Raw genomic sequence first — 23,026 nt, forward strand, 5'->3', positions numbered from 1 at the left:
GAGCCTGCAGAATATATGAAATCTGAAAGCTGATAAAAAGAAAATGTTAACACAGCAAAATATTGACTGGCTCACAGAGTCAATGAAACTCAACCCAGAGAAGAGGTCAGCTAGCTCTCTCAACAAGAGGACCATGGCTCAGGGTTTAGGTTGTGGATAAGGGGTCTTTAAAGGTATGAGAAAATAGTTCAAAGAAGGAAGAACCATGGTCTTTTTGAAGGAAGGGGTCCAGAAAGGATTGCGTAGAGGAAACTTGACGGAGAGTTTCAATAATATGGCTAGAACCTTAAAAATGTGAGCAAGTTAAGAGATGTGGTGGAAATGTGTTAAAGACAGAGAGCTGTTTGGAATGGAAAAAGGGATGAAGGGAAGAAAGAGGAGGTGAGTTTTGGAACAGGACATATAGAGCGAACATTAGCGTTTTTGGAAATGGATGAAAGAAGTGGGACAGAGAATAAAAACAAAAGAAAAGGAGAGGGTTAATGATGGTAAAGACGACTGAGAAATGGTATGGGAAAATGTTTTAGACGCCTGGTGAAGAGGCTGAAGACTCCTTAGTCTGCCAACTTGTATGTGTTTAATTTTTGTCTGGTTTTTATCTAGTAATTGTTGGGTATTTTAATGTTAAAAATATTCAATAGTGTCAACATTTTGTCACACACTCACAATGTTAACATCATTTTATAAGCACCAGAGACATGCTTATATGAATTCATGCTAGACATCTAGGCCAGTGTTAAAAGCTAATGTGTTGGCGAAAAAAGAGATGACAAGTGACTGGAGAGAGTTGAGAGGGAGTTAGACTCCTGGAGTCAGTAAAACATTCCAATGTGGAAGATCTCCACACAAAACATTGAGACAGAGTGAGAGGGTTTGGAAATGTGAAGAATGTCATTAATCATGCATCCCAGAGACCTTTTCCTTGAAAAACCAAACCAAAAGCAGCAGGATAACGTTAAAAGGAACAATGAACTTCTTCTCTGTTTCTATACATTTGTAAATGATTGTCTATGTCGTTAATTGTGTACACTTATTACTCCAAAAAAAGCTCTTAGTTATTTACTTTATGGGCCTGTTCAACTAGATATCTACGTCTTCCAAACTTCCTAAAGCTTTGATCTTTCATCAATTTGCCTAATTCACACTATTCCCCATTCTACCAAAGGCCTTGGTGTTATTACCTTGCCATGCCCAGACTGGAGAAGCCTGCTGGGACGATGAGGACATCAAGGCGGGGAAAAGGATGGACCCCCAGAATGGTGTGAGCTGCAGCCAAACATCGAGGCAACAGCTTAAGGACTCCCACCTGCAAAAGGAAGGCAACAAGTTTCAGAAACAAAACAACTGAAGACTATAAAGTTGCACATTTTATTTGAAGCAGATGTGTGTATATTGATACATATGGGAAGAATATACAATAATTGTGAGTGCATGTATTGGCTGTTGCACATAATGTATTTTCTATTTTGATTCCATGTGTTAAAGGTCATAAGATAACAAAAATATTTAAAAGAACATGTTTGGTCAAAAATCTAAGAGGCATCATCCACTTAGAACTGACAAACAAGAAAACACTATTGACCTTATATTTATAAAAATTGATTCCAGTAGGAGATTCCCATTTAGAGAATGAGGAATGTTTTAAGTGGTGCTCACAAGAACACAGCGTCGTACAGCAGCAGTTGAAAACCGCTAACATAATCACACAAACATTAACTGACTAACTGTCTCTTCTTATCACATGAAATATAATTAGCTCTCCACCTGGGCCTTCTGCAGCAAGCTGACGGGGCCAAACACACGGTGCGGGATCACCCGCTGGGACCTAGTCGACTCCTCAGTGAATCGGCAAGGGTAGTCGTCATGGGAACAAGAGATGCTGTCATTCACTACGCCTGAATAATCAGTTACAGAGAGTGTCGCATCCTCAAGGGAAGAGTAACAGAGTGCAGAGTCTGAGTGGGTGGTCTGGTCTCCGCTGTAGCAGATTAAACAGGAAATAAAAGTTAAATCCAACGTTATGACAAAAAATGTGATGAATACTCTTATTATAAAAACAAAATACAGTTCTTGAGTTGGTTAACCCAAAATGGCACAGTTTGTCCCGTCTCTCTATACTTAGCATGGAAATATGCAATACATAAGTCACAAGAGGAAACCACAGTGATCCAAGTATATCTAGGTGCCGACATGCAATCTCATTCACTCTGAATCCAATCCATCACTAACTCCATCCTCTGCAACAGAACCCTTCCAAAGGATTTGAGCGACATCCAAGTTTCCTTCCAGCCACTCACTGAAAATAAAGGCCTTCCTTGTAGCAGGAGATTTTTGCAGCTGGGCTGCTGCTGGAGGAAAACCATGAGGGGAGGAGGAGGATTACTGGAAACCACTGGCAGATCTGCCAACCTGCTGCCCGGTGGAGAGGGAGACCCCAGCCCCACCCTGCCCTGCCCACAGCAAGCCAGCCCTCACTATGCCCCAGCCTGTACTCTAAATCCTCTACCTCCATAAAAAGTATGTTAGCTTTACTTATTTTGGTCTCCAAAATTAATCTCTGCTGGGCACTGAACACTTTATTGTACTTGTCATAAAAAGCATATTGAGGGGTGAACCCTATCCATCACCCTAACTTCACCTGCACCATTTAAAGTATGGTAAGAGGAAAGTTTTACCATGGAATCTCGAAGGGCCAGACCTGGGTTAATAACAGTCTGAAGAGAAGGAAATATTACAATAAGAATTGAACACAGGAAAAACAATAAAATACCTGCCAGTCTTGAGTGGAGAGCCCTTTACTACTTCACTGATGGAGCTCCCATGGCCAGACATTTGGTCAGCCTGGACCCTTTCCCCGGGTCTAGCCCCGAGTTTGGCAGTCTTACTACAATCCGTCTTCAGCCCTCTTTCCACTGCTGGGGCCATTTCTGCTGGGACTTGGTGCCAGTGGCCCACTGCCAAGGTGAAGGTGGAGGCGGGCATGGGCATAGTGACATAGTTATTCCATATTAACAAGCCTGAAGAGAGCAGAAGGGAAAGAGAAAAAGTATAAAAATGTCAATGCTAGGGAAATGGAGGGGATAACAGGCAGAAAGAAAGCATGGAGAAATTAAGGAATTGTTTGGACAGAAGGTCACTTCACTATTTAGTCTGACGTTGTTTTCATATAACATATTTGTATTTAGCCCTTACCAATCCAGATCCATGCCAACCTTTCAAATGACTGATCTACGGTAGCAGTCACTAAGGGCAGTAAATGTCTTAAATGTCAGTTAAATGTGTTGTTTTTAAATCTGTTCCGTCAAATGACAATAACCTGTATTGATTTTATCCAAATGTTTTTTTATATAAAAAACTATGACTATGGTTTTTCTAGCTCTGACCCAGGTAGGTGACTTGTCATTGTGCACAACACAAGTCCAAAAATGAAAAGTAAATTCAAGATAAGAAATAATTTTTAAAAGTGGAAAGCCTCCGAGGCAAATTTGTGATTTTTGGCCATTAAAATAAAATCGACCTGATTTCTACAGGTTGTCAAAAAAGTAAAGCGTACTTGTGTCCCCGTCTCCAACAGGTACAGCCTCCTCCTCCCCGCTCATCAGAACCACACACTCACTGGGGGCCCGCACTGTTGCCTGCCATGTTGACATGGCAACAGGCGGCTCCTGGCAGGGGAAGAGGGCTCGGTTGTTGATGGGAGAGCCGGCGGTGTAAACACACACCCTGGAAGGGTAAACAATGGTAAACTGTAAACAACCCTCATTTCAATGCTCAAAGGATACACCAAACACACCAACATACACATAAAGCATCCAGACACAAAAAAGGGATACAATAGCTGGAGGCATGTTTTAGTGAATTAATGAATTAGTATAATTCTATTCTAACATGGCAAGCTCAAAACGTTACACTGTAATTCCAATAGCATCTGCCACCAGTTCTTTAGGAAGAAGTGTTATCATACTACTAATAAGGCTGGGCTATATGACAATACATATCTTTGAAATTATAAAATGTTTTATATCGTATACATTTCTCTATGTAATTTCTATATTGATGTACTAAATGTATGATTTTCTTCTAAATAATTTAACTTTAAACTATTATGTTCACGTCGCAAATGAGTTGTTAAAATTATAAAATACTCAGTTACTTTTATTTGTCACGTATTTAATTCACACAGGAGTATACAAAAAAGGCTTTACCATAGTTTTTTATATACTATTTGACCTGAAAAGTTCTATATCCCGATATAAATTGATAATGCGATATAACTACGAAAAACAACCTGTTGTCCTGATCCTTGGTCCACCTCACGGAGCCTCCTGTTGGTCTTGTCTCATAGCAAATCCTGAGAGCACGAGGAAACCCCTGAGCTGAGGCGACCCCCTTCTTCCTCACCTGCAGACTCCATTGGTCTCGATAGAATTGCAGTGAGCTGCCGTGCTGAGCACCAGGCGCCTGGCTGCACAGCGAAAAGAGCTGGTGCTTCTGCCTCCATTGGTTAGAGGGCATAGAGATAAGGTTCTGAATAAAGGCTGTTTGCCGGTTGACTAATCTGACACCTGATCTCTCAGATGCAAACACAGAGGAGATGTCCACCTCTTCCACCTTTGACACATGGAGGTCACAGCAGTCCATCACTAAGGTGAAATCATCGTCACTGGTTGTTTCCCACAAATGTGAAGACTGAATCATTTCTGTTTCAGGTGGAGTCTGTGCACGTACGCCAGACAGAGCCTGACATTCAGCTCCATCTCTTTCTCCAGCACCAAGTATCTTCTCCACCTTTGTCATAGCCTTCCCAATTCCTTCCGTACCATCCTCCACTGTGTCTTCATTGTGAGATCTGCACACATATACATCGTGACTCCTTCCAGCTTCTATAATGCAAGATCCAGGTCCAATGCCATCCTCAGTCTTAGACCCCGATCCAGAGGAAGGCTCCAAGAACAGAACGACACTACCACTGATGACCTTCCTGTCAAAATGAAGCGTCAGGTCCAGCACATAATGCCTGACAAGTATGTGGTTAGTATTGGCTCGGAGTGGAAGGTCATCTGTGTCGGGGTTTAGGTTCTTGTCTGGCTGCATGTCTCACAAATGGTGTAAAAGCTGGGCTGCCAGATCTAAGATGCAAAAATAAAGTTTTATTTATTTCAGTTTTTGTTTCCAAGTTCCAAACTTTTGCATTGATCTTAGGGTCAATGACAGTGTGCGTGTTTATGGAATTTTCAAACAAACCATTAGTTGATATACTATAGCTTCCTGTGGTCTGTGTTTACTTGTCAATTAAGTGTTCTGCCAGGTTACAGTGGTAAGCCAAATATGTCAGTGCTCAAATCAAATTTAAATGCTAAACAGAAAAATAGATTTAGATTCCTGTTTTGATCTGTGTTAATTATGCAGTATAAGTAAAACACCTTAGCCCAGCATCAGGAACAGCAGCCTACAAATGTTAAGCTCTCCAGCTGAATATCAGAGTTTTTGCTGTCATAATACTTCCATTTAGCCTGCTTGGGGCAAGAAGCAGGCTAAATTGGCAAGACAAAGGTGCAATTACCATTTGCAGCAGGAAATCCTCAGAGGTTATTCAGTGCAGGAGTAGATTTATAAAATTATGAGCAAACCCACACAAAAAGGGAGGTTGGCTTAAAACATCTGCCTTACATGACAAATAAACGGTAGTAGTAGTGGAGTAAAGAAAGATAGATATAGGTTATTGCCTGCATGCATCTTTGTTTGTTCGAAACCTGGAATCATTCAACTTGTCTGTGGAGGTTCAGTGGTCTTGTCAGTCACAAGCTTAAGTAGTCCCATGCATGTGTGTGAGAGGAGGAGGAACTGACATACAGTAACACGTTGTGACTCGTAAAAAACGGCACAGAGAAATCGAGTTTTCAGGAATGAATGAGTTGGCCTGAAGATGACGGAAAGTATGACACGCGAGAGTTTGGGCTAACTTTGTATTACAAGTGTGGTTCCTGTAACTCAAACTCAACGTCCTAAACTACAACAGGAGCGAGCGCCGTCATTAATCAGCAGCATCATGGCAGCTATCGGATTCAAAGATAATGTATTAAAAAAAGAAACTGTTGACATACCGATGATCATCACGAGTACTCGCTTGTTGTGAATGAAATGTACAACAAACCTGTATCCGTCATGTCAACGTCGCTTAGTGATTGCGTCATACTGACGCGACTGCACGACTGTAGTTTCCCCCAGATTCTTCCCGCTTTTAAAACTGGCATTTAGTTTGTCCAATATTTCTGCTTCAATAGATATATTTATATGTATATATTATTATTTTTAACCATAGATACATGTTATGCATCAGTAAAAACAGAAATACATTTTCTGAATGTAATCATCATTGAAACCATCATACATTTAGTAGAAATTAATATTTCAGAAAACTGATAGGAGAGACTGAATAATATGGCTGAAATATATTATATATTTGAAAGATGCTTTATACAAATATTTTATTATTATTATTACCGCAATAACAAACCTTTATAGAAAGGCCATTTCAATTGAACCTAATCAACCCAGTTTTAAAATGTGTCACTAAACAGTGATGACAAATATGTGCATATATTAGGTTTTATTCAGGTGCTTCAACAGCATTGTAGGCTATCCATGACACATACAAAAAACCATATTTATTGAAACAAAACAGGTATGATGTAAAGATAAAGAAACATAAATGCAGTCTCCAGTGGTTCAATGCCTACAAAACAGATCTTATCACTACACATTTTAGCAATGTATTGCACATTTCAAAAATAGGTATACATTTGAATTAATAATCACAATAAATACATAGGCCTACCCTGTATGACTTTTATTATCTTATTTAGTCTTTCAACATTCTAAAGTTACAAAATAAGAGATGTACCTAGAAACAGAGCATAAAGGCTTTCAAATGTTTTTTTAATAATGAAAAATTAAAAAAAAGTACATGTACACTACTAAAATGCATGATCAGGTACAAAATAATGACAATGACATGAGTTGTTTCATGAATGTCAAATAAAATAAAATTGCCAATACTGCAAAGATGTAAATTGTGGCACTGTGTCTATCGTATGAAGTGGACTATTTACAAACAGGTACTGAAGCTAATAGAATTATACACTGAGATTGTTACAGCTTAGTCACTGAATCCATTATTGCCGTTATTTATCTAAAAATACATTTCCATAAAAGTATAAAGCAAAATAGTTTTGTCATACTTTGTAAACATCTTAACTTTCTGTCGTAATACCTCTACTATACAAAATGTGGATTTAAAGAAAAGCCCTGTGTAATATAGAGTCTCAGATTTGCCTCCTGTGTAATTACATCAGATAACTCTCAATAAGTTAAACTCTTCCATTAGCTACATGGCCAGGTACTGTATTTATTACAATAAACAGCTTCAACAGCTAACACTGGAAAGTGTGTCTATATATCCAGTGCACAAATCCATCCTTACTCTTGCTGCTCTCACTTTCAAATGTCATGCCTAGACACCCCCAGAGTGGAATTTCAGAGGCCCTTTAGCACACAACAGAATCATTTATCATTATTATGTACAACGGGACTTCAGTATGACATTAACAACTTTCTGCTCCATACATTATCTAAAAAAACAGACATTCACACATTTACATACATGTTCACACAGGAGACAAGCATTATAAGCACACACACAGGCCCTGGGCCAGCAAGGACATCAGAGAGGATCCAACCCATAGGAAATGTTTGCAGCATTATTAGGACTTGCATCATATAAAAAATAAATCAACAGAGCCAAAGCATCTGAAGATTTTACAGTGAAATGCTCAATAAGCTACACTTTGCATGAGTTTCCAACCTCTTTATGTTTATGTGCTCACTCTTTATTTTGCCTCCTGTAACAAGCAACAACAAAAACATTGGACGTGCAGCAGACGTTAATAAACACTGCCGAACTGTTGAGAAACTAAGAGTCCTCTATTGTGGAGAGAAAGTACTGCTCCAGAGCAGAGGAGTGAGAGGGTACCACCAGCAGCTCCTTTCCTCATTTTCCTCCTCTGTCATCTTATCTTCTCTTTTCCTGTCACGGCTGTTTGACAGCCTCCCCTTCCTCTCCATAGCGCTCACTCTTAGAAAAGCCATGGCATCTCAGGAGTTTTCCTCCTGAGTTCTGCGGAAACTTAGACGTTTGAAGGAATCCCTGTGAGATGGAGGGATAAGTGGATGAGGGATGCAGGGAAATGACAAAAACACAAGATAAGGATGATTATATGGGGAAGATGAGTAGAATTGGTCAGTAACAATAACACAAGGCTTTCAAAAGTGTGAAATTTGTTCTTACTAATCTCACTATTAGCTTATGCAATGCTTCACCAAGTCCAAGATGTTAGACATGGGGATATACGAGAGGATTCTGGGTAAGATATTAATGTTATGCCTGATCTTCCTATCGGAGGATCATTCATCCCACCAGTAAACATGTTGAAATACTTGGGAAAGATACTTAGATACTGCTCCCGTAGGCATCTGCCTTACTGTAAGTACATGTACTGTACGTTACTTTGGATGGAAGCATCTTCTAAATAACATTTGATGTCATTTTGTATTATTATAACATGGCTGATAAATCAACAGTCTATTGTATTGGCCGATAAGAATCTCTTGCAGATTCATCTGTGTATAATATGTGTTGATAAACTATATTTTATTTACAAATATCATCCCTCATTACAGTATATTCTACAAACCACAATAAACTGATTATTGGAGGCTCTATTCTTCCAGAGGCTGAGTTATCGATGTAAAAATCTAAATTTGCAGGATAAGTATCCTTTGAGGTACATACTTATTCCTCAGCATGGACATGCATTGCTATAAAATGTATCAAGATTACCATGATTGATCATAAAAGCACTTAGTGTGTAGATCAGTCTTTGCTTACACATGGATGCCCAGTGGCCATGGCCTTGGTTCAACACTCCATCTGTTTACAGTGGCTCCGGTTTAGCCATCAATATTTGTAGAGGCAGTGTGAATGGATCTCTGCTCAATTCCATTTGTTTTCACTTTCCTTTGTGTTCAGCTATTTTAGAGTGATGACAAGATCAATGACATGTGTTCTTTTTTCTCACTGCCGTCTCTTGTCAAAACAGTATTGGCTGTTTGACCTGGAGGCTCTGTTTACCTGTTCTCCAGCCGAGGCCTGATGATGGGTTTATAGAGCTCAGGAATCTTCCTCTCCAGCATCGGCCTCAGATTCTCTCTCAGGCGGTTGTAGTTCTTTTTCAGCTCCTGCTGGTACTCTTTCTGGTCAAACGTGATCAGGTGCTTGTTCTTCTCAACGGCCTCACCACACCTACAGGACAAAGAACAAGGTGGAATCGGTTTTAAAATGTATTTTTGTTTCTACGGTGCATGAGAGAAAAAGGGAAAAATAGCTTAACTTCAGGACCTTTTTAATGCAATAACCTCAAACTTAATAACAGCTTCAACAATGACGATATGCAAGACAATCTTGCCATAATCCCCTCTCTGTCCTCAAGCCTCTAGAAAAGCACTGCACTGTTTCATTCAAATAACATCCTGCAACTACTTGGAATAAATTAGACTCCTTTGGTTGCCAGAACTCTAAAATGTGAATTTACAATGTACTTGTCTATTACAGTAAGCAACTGCAATATCAGATATTTTCAAGTCCTTTTGCTAGAATGTGAGCTAAACTGTAAATGACCCATAAGGCTGTAAACACAGTAAAAATGGTCAGCAGAGGTTAATCTCCAAATCAAAAGGACAAATGTCTAAACAAATAAAAGCCCTTTTGTCAAATGGAAGCTCTGAGCTGAACTAAGAACAGTGAACAGATAGTGCGTCCCCCCATAGTCCTCTATCATAACATGTGTAATAGCAACACACAAAACAATCTGCAAGAATAATTGCAAACACATGTCTGAGTGTATTCCTTAGCTTTTAAAGCACAATATGAAAAATAAATCTTGTAACTGTTGGGGAATATTTTCCAAGGCCCATAACTTTGACCCAGTTTATCAGTTCAAACTGTCCTGACTGAGCACACGCACCTCGTAACCTTGGCTGCTGTGCTCTCAGTGTTCTGTCTCCCTGTTCCTGCCTGTTGGCGTCAGCTGATAGAGGTGTTATGATTGTATCTTGTTATGCAGCATGTTGATGATGCTCTCTGAACTAGCTAAATACATGGGTCTGGGGTAGAGTTCTTCAGAATTGACATGGCAACTCTACCGTGCAGTCAGATCGTGGCTGCTGTGACTTGTGATGTGAATTCTACGGCCGAAGCTCCAAATAAACCATCAGTGTTTGACATCAAAGCTCCTGCTCTTCCCGTGTCTCTTTCCTGAGTCGGTGACTCCCACTGCATTGCTGCTACACAGAAGTGTCCCTTACAAATTGGCGTTGTCGGCAGGATACCAACAAATCTTCAGAACTGGTAAGTGTAATTTCAAATCTACATTTGGACATTGCCTTACCAGAATCTGTGATTGACGGTATCCTAAATTTACCTGTGAAACTGAGCGGCTGTGTTTCGTTTTTGGATAATAAACCCAGGGGATCAGTGTCTGGGGACTCAGTCCTGGCTGATTTCCTCTGTGTAGCTGCTCGGGACGGAAGTGCCATACAAGCATGCACAGCTCATGTTTAGAGAAACCTTAAAGAAAGGCATCAGTAAAGGGGAGCTTCTGTATGAAAGCAATGTAAAGATTTGTATTGGAGAAATCGCCGAATTCTGGGTGTTTCAGCGGCCAACACAGCAGTTGAAAATAAGCAGCCGGAGATATTACTGCTATCGCCTCTGTAAACACGGCTTCAGCTGCAAGCTCGGGTGTGTGTGTAAAACCTCCCCGTGTTTGTGGGGCTGGAGAAGTGCAGCTGAGAGGGAGAAAGTCACAGCTTTTTGTCTATAGCTTTAACTCACACCACCGCCGTCTCTATTAAAAAACGAGATGGTCTAAAAGCACCCGTTGTTTGTGACGTCTTCTACATTGCTGGCAAGGCCGGGGCAGCGCGAGGTGCATGCATCACCCGATGCGCCACAGCTCTCTACTCTGCTGGAGGAACATTCTCTACGTTGCTTGGAAGCGTTCCCTACATTATTGCTGGAAGAGCTGGTGGCGGTCCGGGGTGCATACATAAAATGATAGGCTAATTGATCACGGGTGGGTAGTGGCAAGCAAGTGTAGAACAAAACTGTGTTTCATCGTTGTGATGAACTCGATAGCAAGTGTATAGGCTGGTCGAGTAGGACTACAGTCAACTGGGCTGTTGTTGGAGAGAAAGGGTAGAGGAAAAAGTCTGTGGGCTCCTGATCGGGGGGGGGGGGGGGGCAAAGCGCCACTAGAAAAGAGTAGTGGTGTTGCAAGAGGATAAGCTAGTTATCGCTCTTGGACGGCTTTCAGGCACCGATCTAGGACTTGTATACAAGGGTGGACGCACGAGTCAAGGCGCCCCATCTACAATGTCCCACCCCCTCTGAAACCTCTTAATTCGGACTAAATTGAGCTGGAAGAGCTTTGCTGTCGCGCTGGTGTTTATTACGAGTTCATGATGCTGTATGATGTCCTTTTGTTGTTCTGTTTATGTTTTTATGTTTCATGTGGAACTACTTGAGCAGGTCTCCCTTGGAAAAGAGATCAATGATCTCAATGGGATTTTATCTGTATAAATAAAGGTTTGAAATGAAATGTTTGTTTGTCTGATTGTTTGTATGGGGGGTCTATATTGGTTTGTCTACCCGCCGTCTTGTGAATGTTTTGTAACAACTAATAATGAATCAGTCCATAGACAGGGTAAAATGAACTAAACTTTAGTTATCTCACCAAAAGTAAATGACTTGAGAAAAAAGAAAAATAATATAAAGATGTAAAGCAAAATTCTGGTAGTATAAATGTGCTGCAAAATGAAAATAAATAGCAAAAGAGTGTTTTTATGTCCTGCATCTGAGTGTGCAGAGGAAAATGTAAACAAGAAGCACACTGTTCAGGGTGTGCGCTGTAGGTGTAAGAAGAAAAGAAGATTATATTGCTTTAAGAATCCATTCTTAAATGGTATTGCTGGTATGTTAAGATATGTTTGTGACCTTGTATAAACCCTATGCCCTGTCCTGCGCCCCGAGACCCTCAGAGGCATCACTGCTGGTTGTAAAGACCTGCCTGAGGAGATCAGGGTTGCAAAATCTGTCTGCTCAATTAGGTCAATGTTGTATTATTTGTTTAATTTATTCTTAATCTATGTATTGTATGGTAATAATGAATAAAAACGTAATGTATTGAACACATTCCGAAACAAAGCAGATAAGACAGAACTAGACATAATATTAATTGTTGTTGAAACCTTTTGCGCTGTTGCTGCAAAATGGAAACTTTGTTGATTGTCTGTTCCAACTGGCCACTGGAATCAGATAATTAATATAAGTTGAAGTTCAATTACAGTTTTAAAAATAGTTTAACATTCTTTATTAAACTGCTTCATATTATTTCTCGTATCAACCAATTGGTCTCCATAGACATTACTAAAATTAAAATAGTTGTTAAACTACTGACAAGTTTTCTGAAACCGAGCTTATGAACAACAGAGTAAAGGTCGCTGGTTAAGCCAGGATCAATATATTTGTTGAAGTTTTTAGTGTGTGCATAATAAATGTGTTAAATTAATTGAGCAATTATTTTAAAAGTATAATGTTGCAATCTCTTTAAAATAAGTAATTACAGTTAAAAAATAGATGCTGTTTTCAAGGGCCTCTCTTTCACAGGCCCACACTTTGAATCATGACACTTTCAAGTCCTACAGAGATCAGCATCACTTTTGTGTTGCAAGCCAAATCCAGGGGTTCTACTCGAGCCCAATTTTAAATACCATAAAGAAAAGTATTGAACATAGCTCAAGCTAAATGTCAAATGTATTTAATTAATGTGCAAGTGTTTTGATTTATTTAAAATGTTCCAGTCTAGCTTCCTTCGAGTTTAGTCTAAGCAACATATTGGTTCTCATAACATTTTCACTGCTGTGCTGTCCCAAATGTTTTAAACCTTAAGCACACACACACACACACACACACACACACACACACACACACACACACACACACACACACACACACACACACACACACACACACACACACACACACACACACACACACACACACACACACACACACACACACACACACACACACACACACACACACACACACACACACACACACACACACACACACACACACACACACACACACACACACACACACACACACACACACACACACACACTTTGTTTTTTTAAGGCTATTCATACTGCTATGCAGAGGATGCCTGTAAATTGGCAAGCTGTTAAAAGCCCCTACTATTTTTAAAATAGGCCTAATGTCAGGGGCCTCTTAGTTCTACATGTATTCACATTATATAGACAATGTGTCCACCTGGTAAAAACTAGAGGCTGCACGAAACTCATGCTACAATACAACCATTCTGTTCTGCTCTAACGATTCAATTGATAGATTCTACGTCAAAACAATTAGCTTTTATTGTTTCCAATGATAACGTCACCTTAAGTGGAGGAATGCAAACCTGTTTTCAAATGTAAGGTTTTGAATTTGTTTGACGCTTCTCAGTAGTGACACCCTCAGACACCCAATTCCATTCATGCTATGCCATCAGTAGTGACTCAGATGTTGAGGGGGATGAAGCTTTTCCTCCCAAATCAGATATGCTTTGTTTTTCAACAAAGGTATACATTTCCTGCTTAATATATGTTTCTCACAATTGTTTTTTGTAAGCTGCACACAGGTGATACTGAGTCTTCTCGAGTAATAGATTATAAACTACACCATGCTTAAATAGACTCCTAAGTTATTATTTCATATGTGACATATGTAAGAAAATGGAGGGAAGAGTCAATTATATTGTGTAATTGATTTTATATTGGAACATTTATTTCTCAAACCTGTTTTATGGAAGAGAAAAAAAGAAAATATTTCTGATAAACTAATATTTTATCAAACGGTAAATGGTGAATTAATATAACATTTAGAATCATTGAGAAGGGGTTATATCCACAGGGACTAGCTCACCTTTAAATTACAATAACATTTCTCTGCTTTGGACTGATGCATGTTAAATGACTAACACAAACCTTACATTTATGCATGTGTATGTGTCAGGAAGGCTCCCAAATAATTCTGAGGGGCCTATCCTATTTTTGTAATTAAATGATAATGTGCTAATCCATTACTTTGAGTTGTCTGCACTCAGTAAAACATCCCTATCAGGTGTTAACCCAATAACTAGGACAGCTCTGAAGGCCAAGGGTCAGAGAGAGAGGGTCACACTCTACGGCTGCAGGACGGGCAAGGAGGCACGAGGTCGTTCGAGATGATTCTAATCTTCAACTTTCTGAGGAGATGGGATGCTTCTTCATCTTTCTGCTCGGTGGGCTCAAGCAGACAACCCTGCAGGACGAGCGAGGGCATCAGAGGCTTCATACGAGGTTCCTTGTTTCTTGGAGGAGCAGATGTCTTCCTAACCTCTCCCATCACGGGGGGAGACCTGGATGCGCCACATGGAATACACAGGGGCACTGCTCTCAAGCAGATAGCAGAAGGAATGCAGGCAGATGAGCCTCCGTTTCACTGGGGGGTTCAACTACAGTGCTCACGGAATGAGCCACACAAAAGCAGAGCAATTGGGGGGTTGAAATATGGCGCTCTGATGAACAAGAGTTTGAGCCAATCAGCACCTCAGTGCTAATCTACAGTATCAGGATGCCTTTAAACACCAGACACTCTTTGTCATAAAGAGAGGAGGAGAACGAGTCAGAAAGACTGAAGGACATGTTCTTCCAGCTCTCGTACAAAGATGAACTTTGAATTGATTTTATATCTTGGATGTTTACAGATGTACAATTAATGACTGTCTTTATATTTCCAATGACCAGACATGTGTTGAATAGTGGTGATTCATATATTTTTGCCGGATCAGATTACACTTTCGCACTAAACAAAATTAATTAATTAATATTTTCAGATTATAAAGTATTGAATAATAAGATATTTCTACTATTATCACAGATAATGTTAATATCCTTAATCGTCCAGCAATCAGGCTTAACAGCACTACTCTTTAATGTATTATCCATGCACAGAAAGACCTACAATGATGTTTCAAGTACTGGATTAATTTCAGTTTTGGCCCAAAACAAATATTTTTGCTATTGTGCACCTGTGTTTTATGTGTGTTCATTATTATGCTTTTGACAAAAGATGATCCAAACACTGATGAGAGATGATTTTTCTATTATGATTGGCTGTATCAATCATTGTGATTGAATGTTTCAATCTTATTATGTTGTTCTTAATGTGATTGTTATTGATGTAATTGATGTTGTGTAAGTCCACACTCAAATCTGAAGATTCCCATTGATTTAAGTATTGAACAAAAATATTATTAGACTAAGGTTTTTAGATTATCAAAATTGATAAAAAGAGAGAAACTGATGGCGAATATGTTCCAAGGCCCATAACTTTGACCCAGTTTATCAGTTCAAACTGTCCTGACTGAGCACACGCACCTCGTAACCTTGGCTGCTGTGCTCTCAGTGTTCTGTCTCCCTGTTCCTGCCTGTTAGCGTCAGCTGATAGAGGTGTTATGATTCTATGTTCCTGGCTGTTGACGGCAGCTGATAGAGGTGTTATGATTTTATCTTGTTATGCAGCATGTTGATGATGCTCTCTGAACTAGCTAAATACATGGGTCTGGGGTAGAGTTCTTCAGAATTGACGTGGCAACTCTACCGTGCAGTCAGATCGTGGCTGCTGTGACTTGTGATGTGAATTCTCCGGCCGAAGCTCCAAATAAACCATCAGTGTTTGACATCAAAGCTCCTGCTCTTCCCGTGTCTCTTTCCTGAGTCGGTGACTCCCACTGCATTGCTGCTACACAGAAGTTTCCCTTACAGTAACAATATATGGAAAATAAGCAGAGCAATGAGCATTAAGGATAGTTCACAATACTAAAGGATTGTCCAAGCCCAGCTTCTACTGATACTGCATGTAGCTCTCCATCTGTATGCTTGGTTTGCAATTAAAAAAACGAGTTCTCTGGACGTATCTTTAATATTCATATTTATGAATTGACTCAAAAAAACCAGTGTTGTAAAAATATGCATGGCTATTTTACCATTACTTTACTCTTGTGATATAGAGTATCTGTAGCTATATCATGCAGACCTACCCTGAACCTTACGTCTGTTAACAGTAATGATTAAGCCGGTAAAATGCAGTGTTCACAGTAATGAGTTGCAAAGCAGATGATGTATTTGAGTGGGGGTTTGACTTCTTAGGGAGGCATAATATTTTTGAGGGAATATAACTAATTCATGCCAGGTAAAAAGATGACTGGTAAAAAAAAGGGTTTTCTTGACTGGATTTTATCAGAGCACAACTGTCAAGAAGATTGGCATATGAATGGTCCAGTTCCAGCTTGCCTGGATTTAGGCTAGAAAAATAAACCCTTGTGAAATTACAGCAAATATTTGCCAACCTGCTTGTAGCAATCAAGGCAGCTGGAATGTGACATGAGGGCTAGAAAATGAAAAACACCTCTTGGAGGCAAACGGCAAATGCCCAGGAGATGAAAGCACACACATACAAACACACATACAAACACACATACACACACACGTCTGCGCAAAAGACCCCAGTCTCCTGCACAAAATCAGCATATCATCAGACACATTGCTGTGGCTGTAGGGTGGTTTTAATATGTTGTGAATATTACAAATATAATGAAACTCTTAGGAACAATAAACCTTTGCAACTCAAGAAGAAAAAGTGCTCAGTGATGTGAGGAAAAATATCTTCCACTGTCAAATGAAAATAATCTCCTGTCGCTATGAGTTTCATTATTTCACACCCTCTTACTGGACCTGTTTGTTTTACTATCATCTGGTGTGCACTGTAGTGCCGATTATCACTTCCATCTCTGATCGCATCTTGACTGACACACTGTTTAAATGGGATATCTGTCTCCATCAGTCACAGTTGTCTACAGCTCTCTTTTATCTTCCGTCCCTGACACCATAATGATGTATACATGGAGCATCCTGGAGAAGATTTTCAGTCCTTCAAGTCAAGTTTCACAAAAAAACGGAATTTCTACTCTGATATATCTTTGAAGTATTTATCTGTCTTTCCACCTACTGAGCCTTTGCCAACCACTGGTAGCAATAAAGGGAAGCAGAAGTTCTAAATTGAAGTAAAACAGTTGGTAAACTCCTTTAGGTTTTTTTAATTAGCTTACCATGAACGTTCTTGTTTTTGAGTTGTTGTGTGGTGTTTTCCTTGTTTTTGCATGATTTTGGTTCAGTGTGTAGTCACTTGGTGGTGTTTTTTTTAATCGTATCTTACCTCATTATAAACTCTTTGAAACACAATCGCAGTTTATTGTGGTGACGGAAGAGCTTCGGGTCCGCTGGGATCTCATTCAGGAAGACCTGGGCTACCTCCAACGGGCCCTACAAAGGGGGGGCGGAGAGAGGAGGAAAGGGACAGGGTTAGAAAGACAAAGAAAGAGAAAGCAAAAACAGAAGGGAGGAAGGAAGGAAAGAGAGGAGGTAAGGGAGGAAACGTTTGAGAGCGTATGAACAAAAGGAGGGATGAGTGCTCCTCTTTCAGACAGGGGGAAATGACTGACCCAAACTGAATGCCTAATGGATGACCGAGAGGCTAAACTAGAACATGAGGAAGATATCAGATGGTAAAATGAGCCATGATTAGCCTCCTGCATGGCTAATGTCCCCACTATCCCTGCATACACCCACCATTTGGCTCCCATTTGCCCAGTATGAGATCTTGTTATCCTAACTTATATTCGTCATAAAACCACAGCACGCTTGCAACAGTGCCTGCATCAGGCGCAGTTAAACAGCTCTGATTAGCATCAGAAACGCACAGAGACTGGGCCACACTCTCATGTCTGAGCTGCGGACTCGCACACAGAAACACGGCCTCCTGTGCTGATTACAGTCAAGAGTTATATGTTTACGGAGCTGCTGAGCATTAGCGTTATGTATACAACCATCAGGTTGGAGCGAGGGACCTGTCAGATTACACACTGGAAGATAAAGCATAGGGGGAGGCCGTGGAGACGCTGTATCTAGCTTCATCATTACTCTAACATTCACCAGGCTGGCAGGACCTGGAAGCTATCAGATCAAAGAGACCTCCGGTTCAGCATGGCGTGCAGCGGGGACATGAAAGCAAAAAAGGGCCATGAATTGACGTTTTAACTAAATCAGGGGGAAAGGATTAGGGTTTGTGGCGGGTGTGAAGGCTTTGATGTGTGATCACTGTCATGTCTGCCACCTGCACACTGTGATTACAATGGAAACTGTAAATGTGATAAGATAAATAGAGTTAAATTATTCTGGTTTATTTTTCCCCCTGCACATTAGGTGGGAACACTCAGGGGACAAAAGGGCTATTTATGATACAAAGAGCAATCATAGTTTTTTGTCATTTGGTTGAGCATGAATTAAGTGCTAATTTCAGCTCTAATAAGAACAGACATACGGTAGCATAAAAAAGGAGCAGTGCCTTCATTCAACATGTGCGATGCTCATACCTGGTTAACAGTTGCTCCCACAGAGCCTTGTAGCAGCATCTGTAACATCTTAGCATCAGGCTGTTCTCTATGTGTGGCAACTGCTAGCTCTCTTGTCTTCTTCTGCATGTCTTCTATGGCCACCTCAATAGGAGTCAGATCGAACTGGAAACAAGAGAGAGGTAATTTTGTACAAATGTATCGCTGCAAATGCCACATTGTGTTCAATTGTGCTATGTTCTATTTTGTACACCAGGAATCTGACCCTTACCTCCTCTTTCTGGATGACGTTGATGCGAGTCTTGACGTAGGGGAAGGCATGCAAGGTGGTGAGGATGGTCTTTCTCTTGTACTGCTCGTTGAGTTCCCCCCGCGGCCGTCCGCTCTTGGTGAAGGGAGTGGTGTACATGAAACGCCGCAGGTTGAAGTTCTTCTCAAAGTTTGTCAGCCGGTCTTTCATCTCATAGTCATCGAAGTAGGGCTCCACATAGGTGACCTGGATATATGCCTGGAGAGGAGTGGCGTTTAATTGTTTACTGGCAGCTTTTCAATATGTGCATCGAAGCAGAAAAAGGGATATATACCTTGCACAAAGTGATTTATATATTTTTTAATGTGTTTTCTGCATTTTTTTAAATGTGTTTTCTGCATAAATATTAATTTGTATGTTATATATACTCTTGTCTACTTTAGGAAAGCTGTGTAATGTATAACATTGCATGTTTGACATTCATTGATTTTTTCTTTTATTATTTAAGCTCTGACTTTACATATTATTTAAAAATTAGATAATACCATTGCCATTTCTAATATCATACTTACTACTTAATGTGTTCAAACAAAACTAACAAAAATGTCCTAGTTACTTTATCATACAATGTTATTAGTAATATAACCTTTTTAGCATTTGGTGATGCAAAGGTTAAACCTAACCAGCGAGAACATTAATAGTTTTTTACTACACTACAGTGTGACTTTACGATCACCTACCTTGTTGCGGTTGAGTTGTTTTCTGTCCACTGGTATAGAGTCCTTGATCATCGTAAATGCGTCTTCCCCAAAACACTGACTGTAAAAATTCTAAGAGTGGGGGAAATTGTGTAGTTAGTGTAGAGTATTCTTCATAATAATATTATGAAGATATTAATGCAAATATCATGCAGATTTCACTGCCATTCAAGACTCTTTGTTAGGAATAAATTGTGAGAAGAAAACTTAAAAGCCTGAAATCTCTTGAAAGTCCTTAAGATACTGATTAATTTACATTGATGCGATACTGACGCAGATACTGTATTTCTCTTCGTGACATTATTTCTCTTTTTAGGCATTGAAATGAATGCCAAGTTTTCCAAGCTCTCTAAAAATCAAATGGATGATTGTGCGTCTTGCCTTCAGTCATTTCATTCAACTTAAAGTCACTCAGTCATTATTGGATTCCATCAGTCAAGCCAGACACCATCTTCCCTTTTACCACCTCAATCACACATTATTTCACAACATGCATATCAGTGCGCGTGTACACACACACACACACACACACACACACACACACACACACACACACACACACACACACACACACACCACACACACACACACACACACACACACACACACACACACACACACACACACACACACACACACACACACACACACACACACACACACACACACACACACACACACACACACACACACACACACACACACACACACACACACACACACACACACACACACACACACACACACACACACACACACACACACACACACACACACACACACACACACACACACACACACACACACACACACACACACACACACACACACACACACACACACACACACGTACCTCCAGCCTGTGTGATATCTCAGGCAGATGTGTGATCCCAGGCTCCTTGTAAATGAATTCCCTTTCGTCCAGGTCGCCGAACTTGGCCCCATAAAATCCTACCCGGAAATATGTTCCAAACATCCTCTTATGGCCCTGGAGGGAAACAAACAGGACGTTTGATATGTCTCTCTAATCAGTATGACAGAAGTAACATATTATTTCTCATTATGTAAATAGTTAATTTTTCTATGTTATGCAAAGTCTTCTAAGGTACATTAAGATAACCAAATTACTTTTCCATTCTGCTTACTTTAACCTTTATTAAATACATGAGGGCCACACAGTTATTACCTTCTTTATGATGTTATCAAAGGCTCTCTGCAGTTTGTCATGAGTGAATGCCAGTTTTCTGAAATCTCTGTGAGCCTCTAGGATTGGTAAGATGATCTTGTAGACCTCATTAACTGCCTCAAAGAGCCCCCCCTGATGAGACAGCCATCACTGATGTTAGCATTACAAAACACAATATAAAGAGAGGAAACATTTGCAGGTAACACTAAAAACAAAACATTAACTATAAACCTCGCATTTACTATCAATAATAATAATAGAGATCTTAGTAAAAAACGTAATAGTAAATACATAAATGTTGTTCCCCTTATCCACTAGGACCAGTTTTCCAGTTTACACCTTACTCAAAACGTAATAAGAATAAGTATGTAGTAGGGTAATAACAGTATGAAGGCATCACATTTACTGGTATTCCTTATTTTTATATGATACCATAATTGACAGTTTAAAATGTAATTCCATTACAATCCTAGTTTGTATTATCTTTTCAAGAAAGAACAGCAGGTTTCTATCTTAAGAAAACTTGAATATGAGTGCAGCTCCATTGTCTCACATTGCTGAAGAGCTCAGCAGCCTGCTCGAGCAGTCCCACCAGGCCGCTCTCAGTGAAGTAGCGTCCTGAACACACCCCGTCCTCGTCTGGGGACAGGATGTCATCCGACACCGCTGACTCCTCCAGCACGTTGGGGGAGATGTTCTGGGGAGAAAATCAGTCAGCTAATCAATCAATTAGCCCTGTTAATCAAATAATCAATCACATGGCTGACTTTAAAAAGGAGATGTCCTACAGTGGGAAACGGAACTAATTTGATGAGCATCCAATCAATGCCCTGCTGACTGCTGCAGGTTAGAGTGTCTTGTACATGAGCGCCACAGAGGTCGTGTGTGACAAAGCTCATCGATACCTCCAGCATCACAGTTACTGCTGTTTGTTTTCAGTTCAGGGGAACAGGCTGTTCCCAAAGGAGCACATTTATGTTTTTCTCCCCTCCAACTTCAAAGGCATTGTGTTAAGCAGTGCTACCAGGCGACCATATTCATATGTTGACGATATGAGTGTACAGCTCCCCCTCTGGACACAAACAGCCACATTTGGAACAAATCCGTGGGGACTTGTGTGTGTTTTGCAGGGGAGGGTTTGCCTCTGTACAACCAAAGAGTCACAAACAACAAATGCAAATGCTTGTTTTTTGTGGCAGTAACTTTTCTTTTTAGTTTTTAGCTAGTTTGGTGTGTATTTGGGTTATCTACCTGAAAAGTGACGCTGCCAACAGGCAGGTACTTGTGATCTTCCAGCATGCTGAGATACTCGGCCACCAGTGCAGCAGCGTGTACCAGACACATAGCCGACTCAGTGTAACACTTCCTGTTGTTGTGTTTCTCTGCCATGTTTTGCAGCCAGGTCAGACGGAGGTCAGGAGACGTCTGGTAGCCCTTTGCTATCCTGAAGAGGTGAGGAGAAGGGGGGCATTGTGGTTATTTTTCCAATTTTCTTGTATTATTTAACCAGGTACAAGTCAAGCTAACATCTATTTTACAAAACAGACTGCCAAAAGGTCAGCAAATACATTGTTTGTCAATAAATACAACATGAACAGGAGACTATGAATCTGGACAAATCAACAAAAACAACCACCAAACTAAATTAGGAATGCTGCAATCAGGATGCACTTTCTGACAATGTTTATGTTGACAAATAATCAGAACTACAAAAAAGCATATCATTTTTTTTAAATATAACCCGTTAAGTTTTATGCTTTTTTAGCATTATAACTGACTTTATGTTGCACACTTGTGTCACTTGAACCTTGCTCAATTGTACAGTATAGGATTAAATGTATGTCTTTATATAGAGACAAAACATTTAAAGAAACAAAATGTGTGTGTGAGTGAGTGTGGTGGCCATGGAAGTATTTGGGTTGTTCAGAGATTTTACGGCCAACCAAAAACATGGAAGATGTTTTCCTGTTCCTGTAATGCATGGATAATCATTAGCCTAACAGCAAGGGAATACATCTGAAACGCTTAGAATTAATGTATTTATAAAGCAGGTGAGTCACTATACTATACAAATGAGTTCAAGCATCTGGAGACCAAATGTTGTGTGCATCAATGACCTGTGTGTTTGGGGTAAACGTTGGGGTGAGCCTAGGTAAGTGTGTAAAACTAACAGGTCGTTCTGTGCAGCCGTCAAACACTC

General features: G+C 40.1%; 2 protein-coding genes across 9 annotated transcripts in view; both read right to left on the reverse strand.

The window, feature by feature from the left end:
* aopep (aminopeptidase O (putative)) overlaps positions 1 to 6,223 on the reverse strand; it is a 74,450-nt gene extending 68,227 nt beyond the window's left edge. For 4 of the 6 annotated variants that reach the window (XM_034090350.1, XM_034090349.1, XM_034090348.1 and 1 more), the window contains exons 1-6: positions 6,105 to 6,174; positions 4,289 to 5,129; positions 3,554 to 3,723; positions 2,771 to 3,017; positions 1,765 to 1,978; positions 1,182 to 1,306 (exon numbers count right to left, since the gene is read on the reverse strand). In XM_034090350.1, coding sequence (XP_033946241.1) covers positions 1,182 to 1,306; positions 1,765 to 1,978; positions 2,771 to 3,017; positions 3,554 to 3,723; positions 4,289 to 5,094 — 1,562 coding nt within the window. In that variant the 5' untranslated portion in view covers positions 5,095 to 5,129; positions 6,105 to 6,174. Of the gene's footprint in view, positions 1 to 1,181; positions 1,307 to 1,764; positions 1,979 to 2,770; positions 3,018 to 3,553; positions 3,724 to 4,288; positions 5,130 to 6,104 lie in introns of all 6 variants that reach the window. The other 2 variants (XM_034090347.1, XM_034090351.2) reach the window with 2 other exon arrangements.
* Positions 6,224 to 6,595: 372 nt separating this feature from the next.
* The window catches only part of dock8 (dedicator of cytokinesis 8), a 61,526-nt gene continuing 45,095 nt past the window's right edge, over positions 6,596 to 23,026 (reverse strand). For 2 of the 3 annotated variants that reach the window (XM_034091963.2, XM_034091965.2), the window contains 10 exons: positions 22,078 to 22,270; positions 21,380 to 21,523; positions 20,827 to 20,958; positions 20,494 to 20,628; positions 19,623 to 19,712; positions 18,904 to 19,140; positions 18,654 to 18,797; positions 17,438 to 17,544; positions 9,191 to 9,361; positions 6,596 to 8,206 (listed from right to left, as the gene is read on the reverse strand). In XM_034091963.2, the coding sequence (XP_033947854.1) occupies positions 8,155 to 8,206; positions 9,191 to 9,361; positions 17,438 to 17,544; positions 18,654 to 18,797; positions 18,904 to 19,140; positions 19,623 to 19,712; positions 20,494 to 20,628; positions 20,827 to 20,958; positions 21,380 to 21,523; positions 22,078 to 22,270 (1,405 nt within the window). In that variant the 3' untranslated portion in view covers positions 6,596 to 8,154. The other variant, XM_034091964.2, reaches the window with a different exon arrangement.

Source organism: Pseudochaenichthys georgianus, chromosome 9, assembly GCF_902827115.2.
Source record: "Pseudochaenichthys georgianus chromosome 9, fPseGeo1.2, whole genome shotgun sequence".
NCBI lineage: Eukaryota > Metazoa > Chordata > Actinopteri > Perciformes > Channichthyidae > Pseudochaenichthys > Pseudochaenichthys georgianus.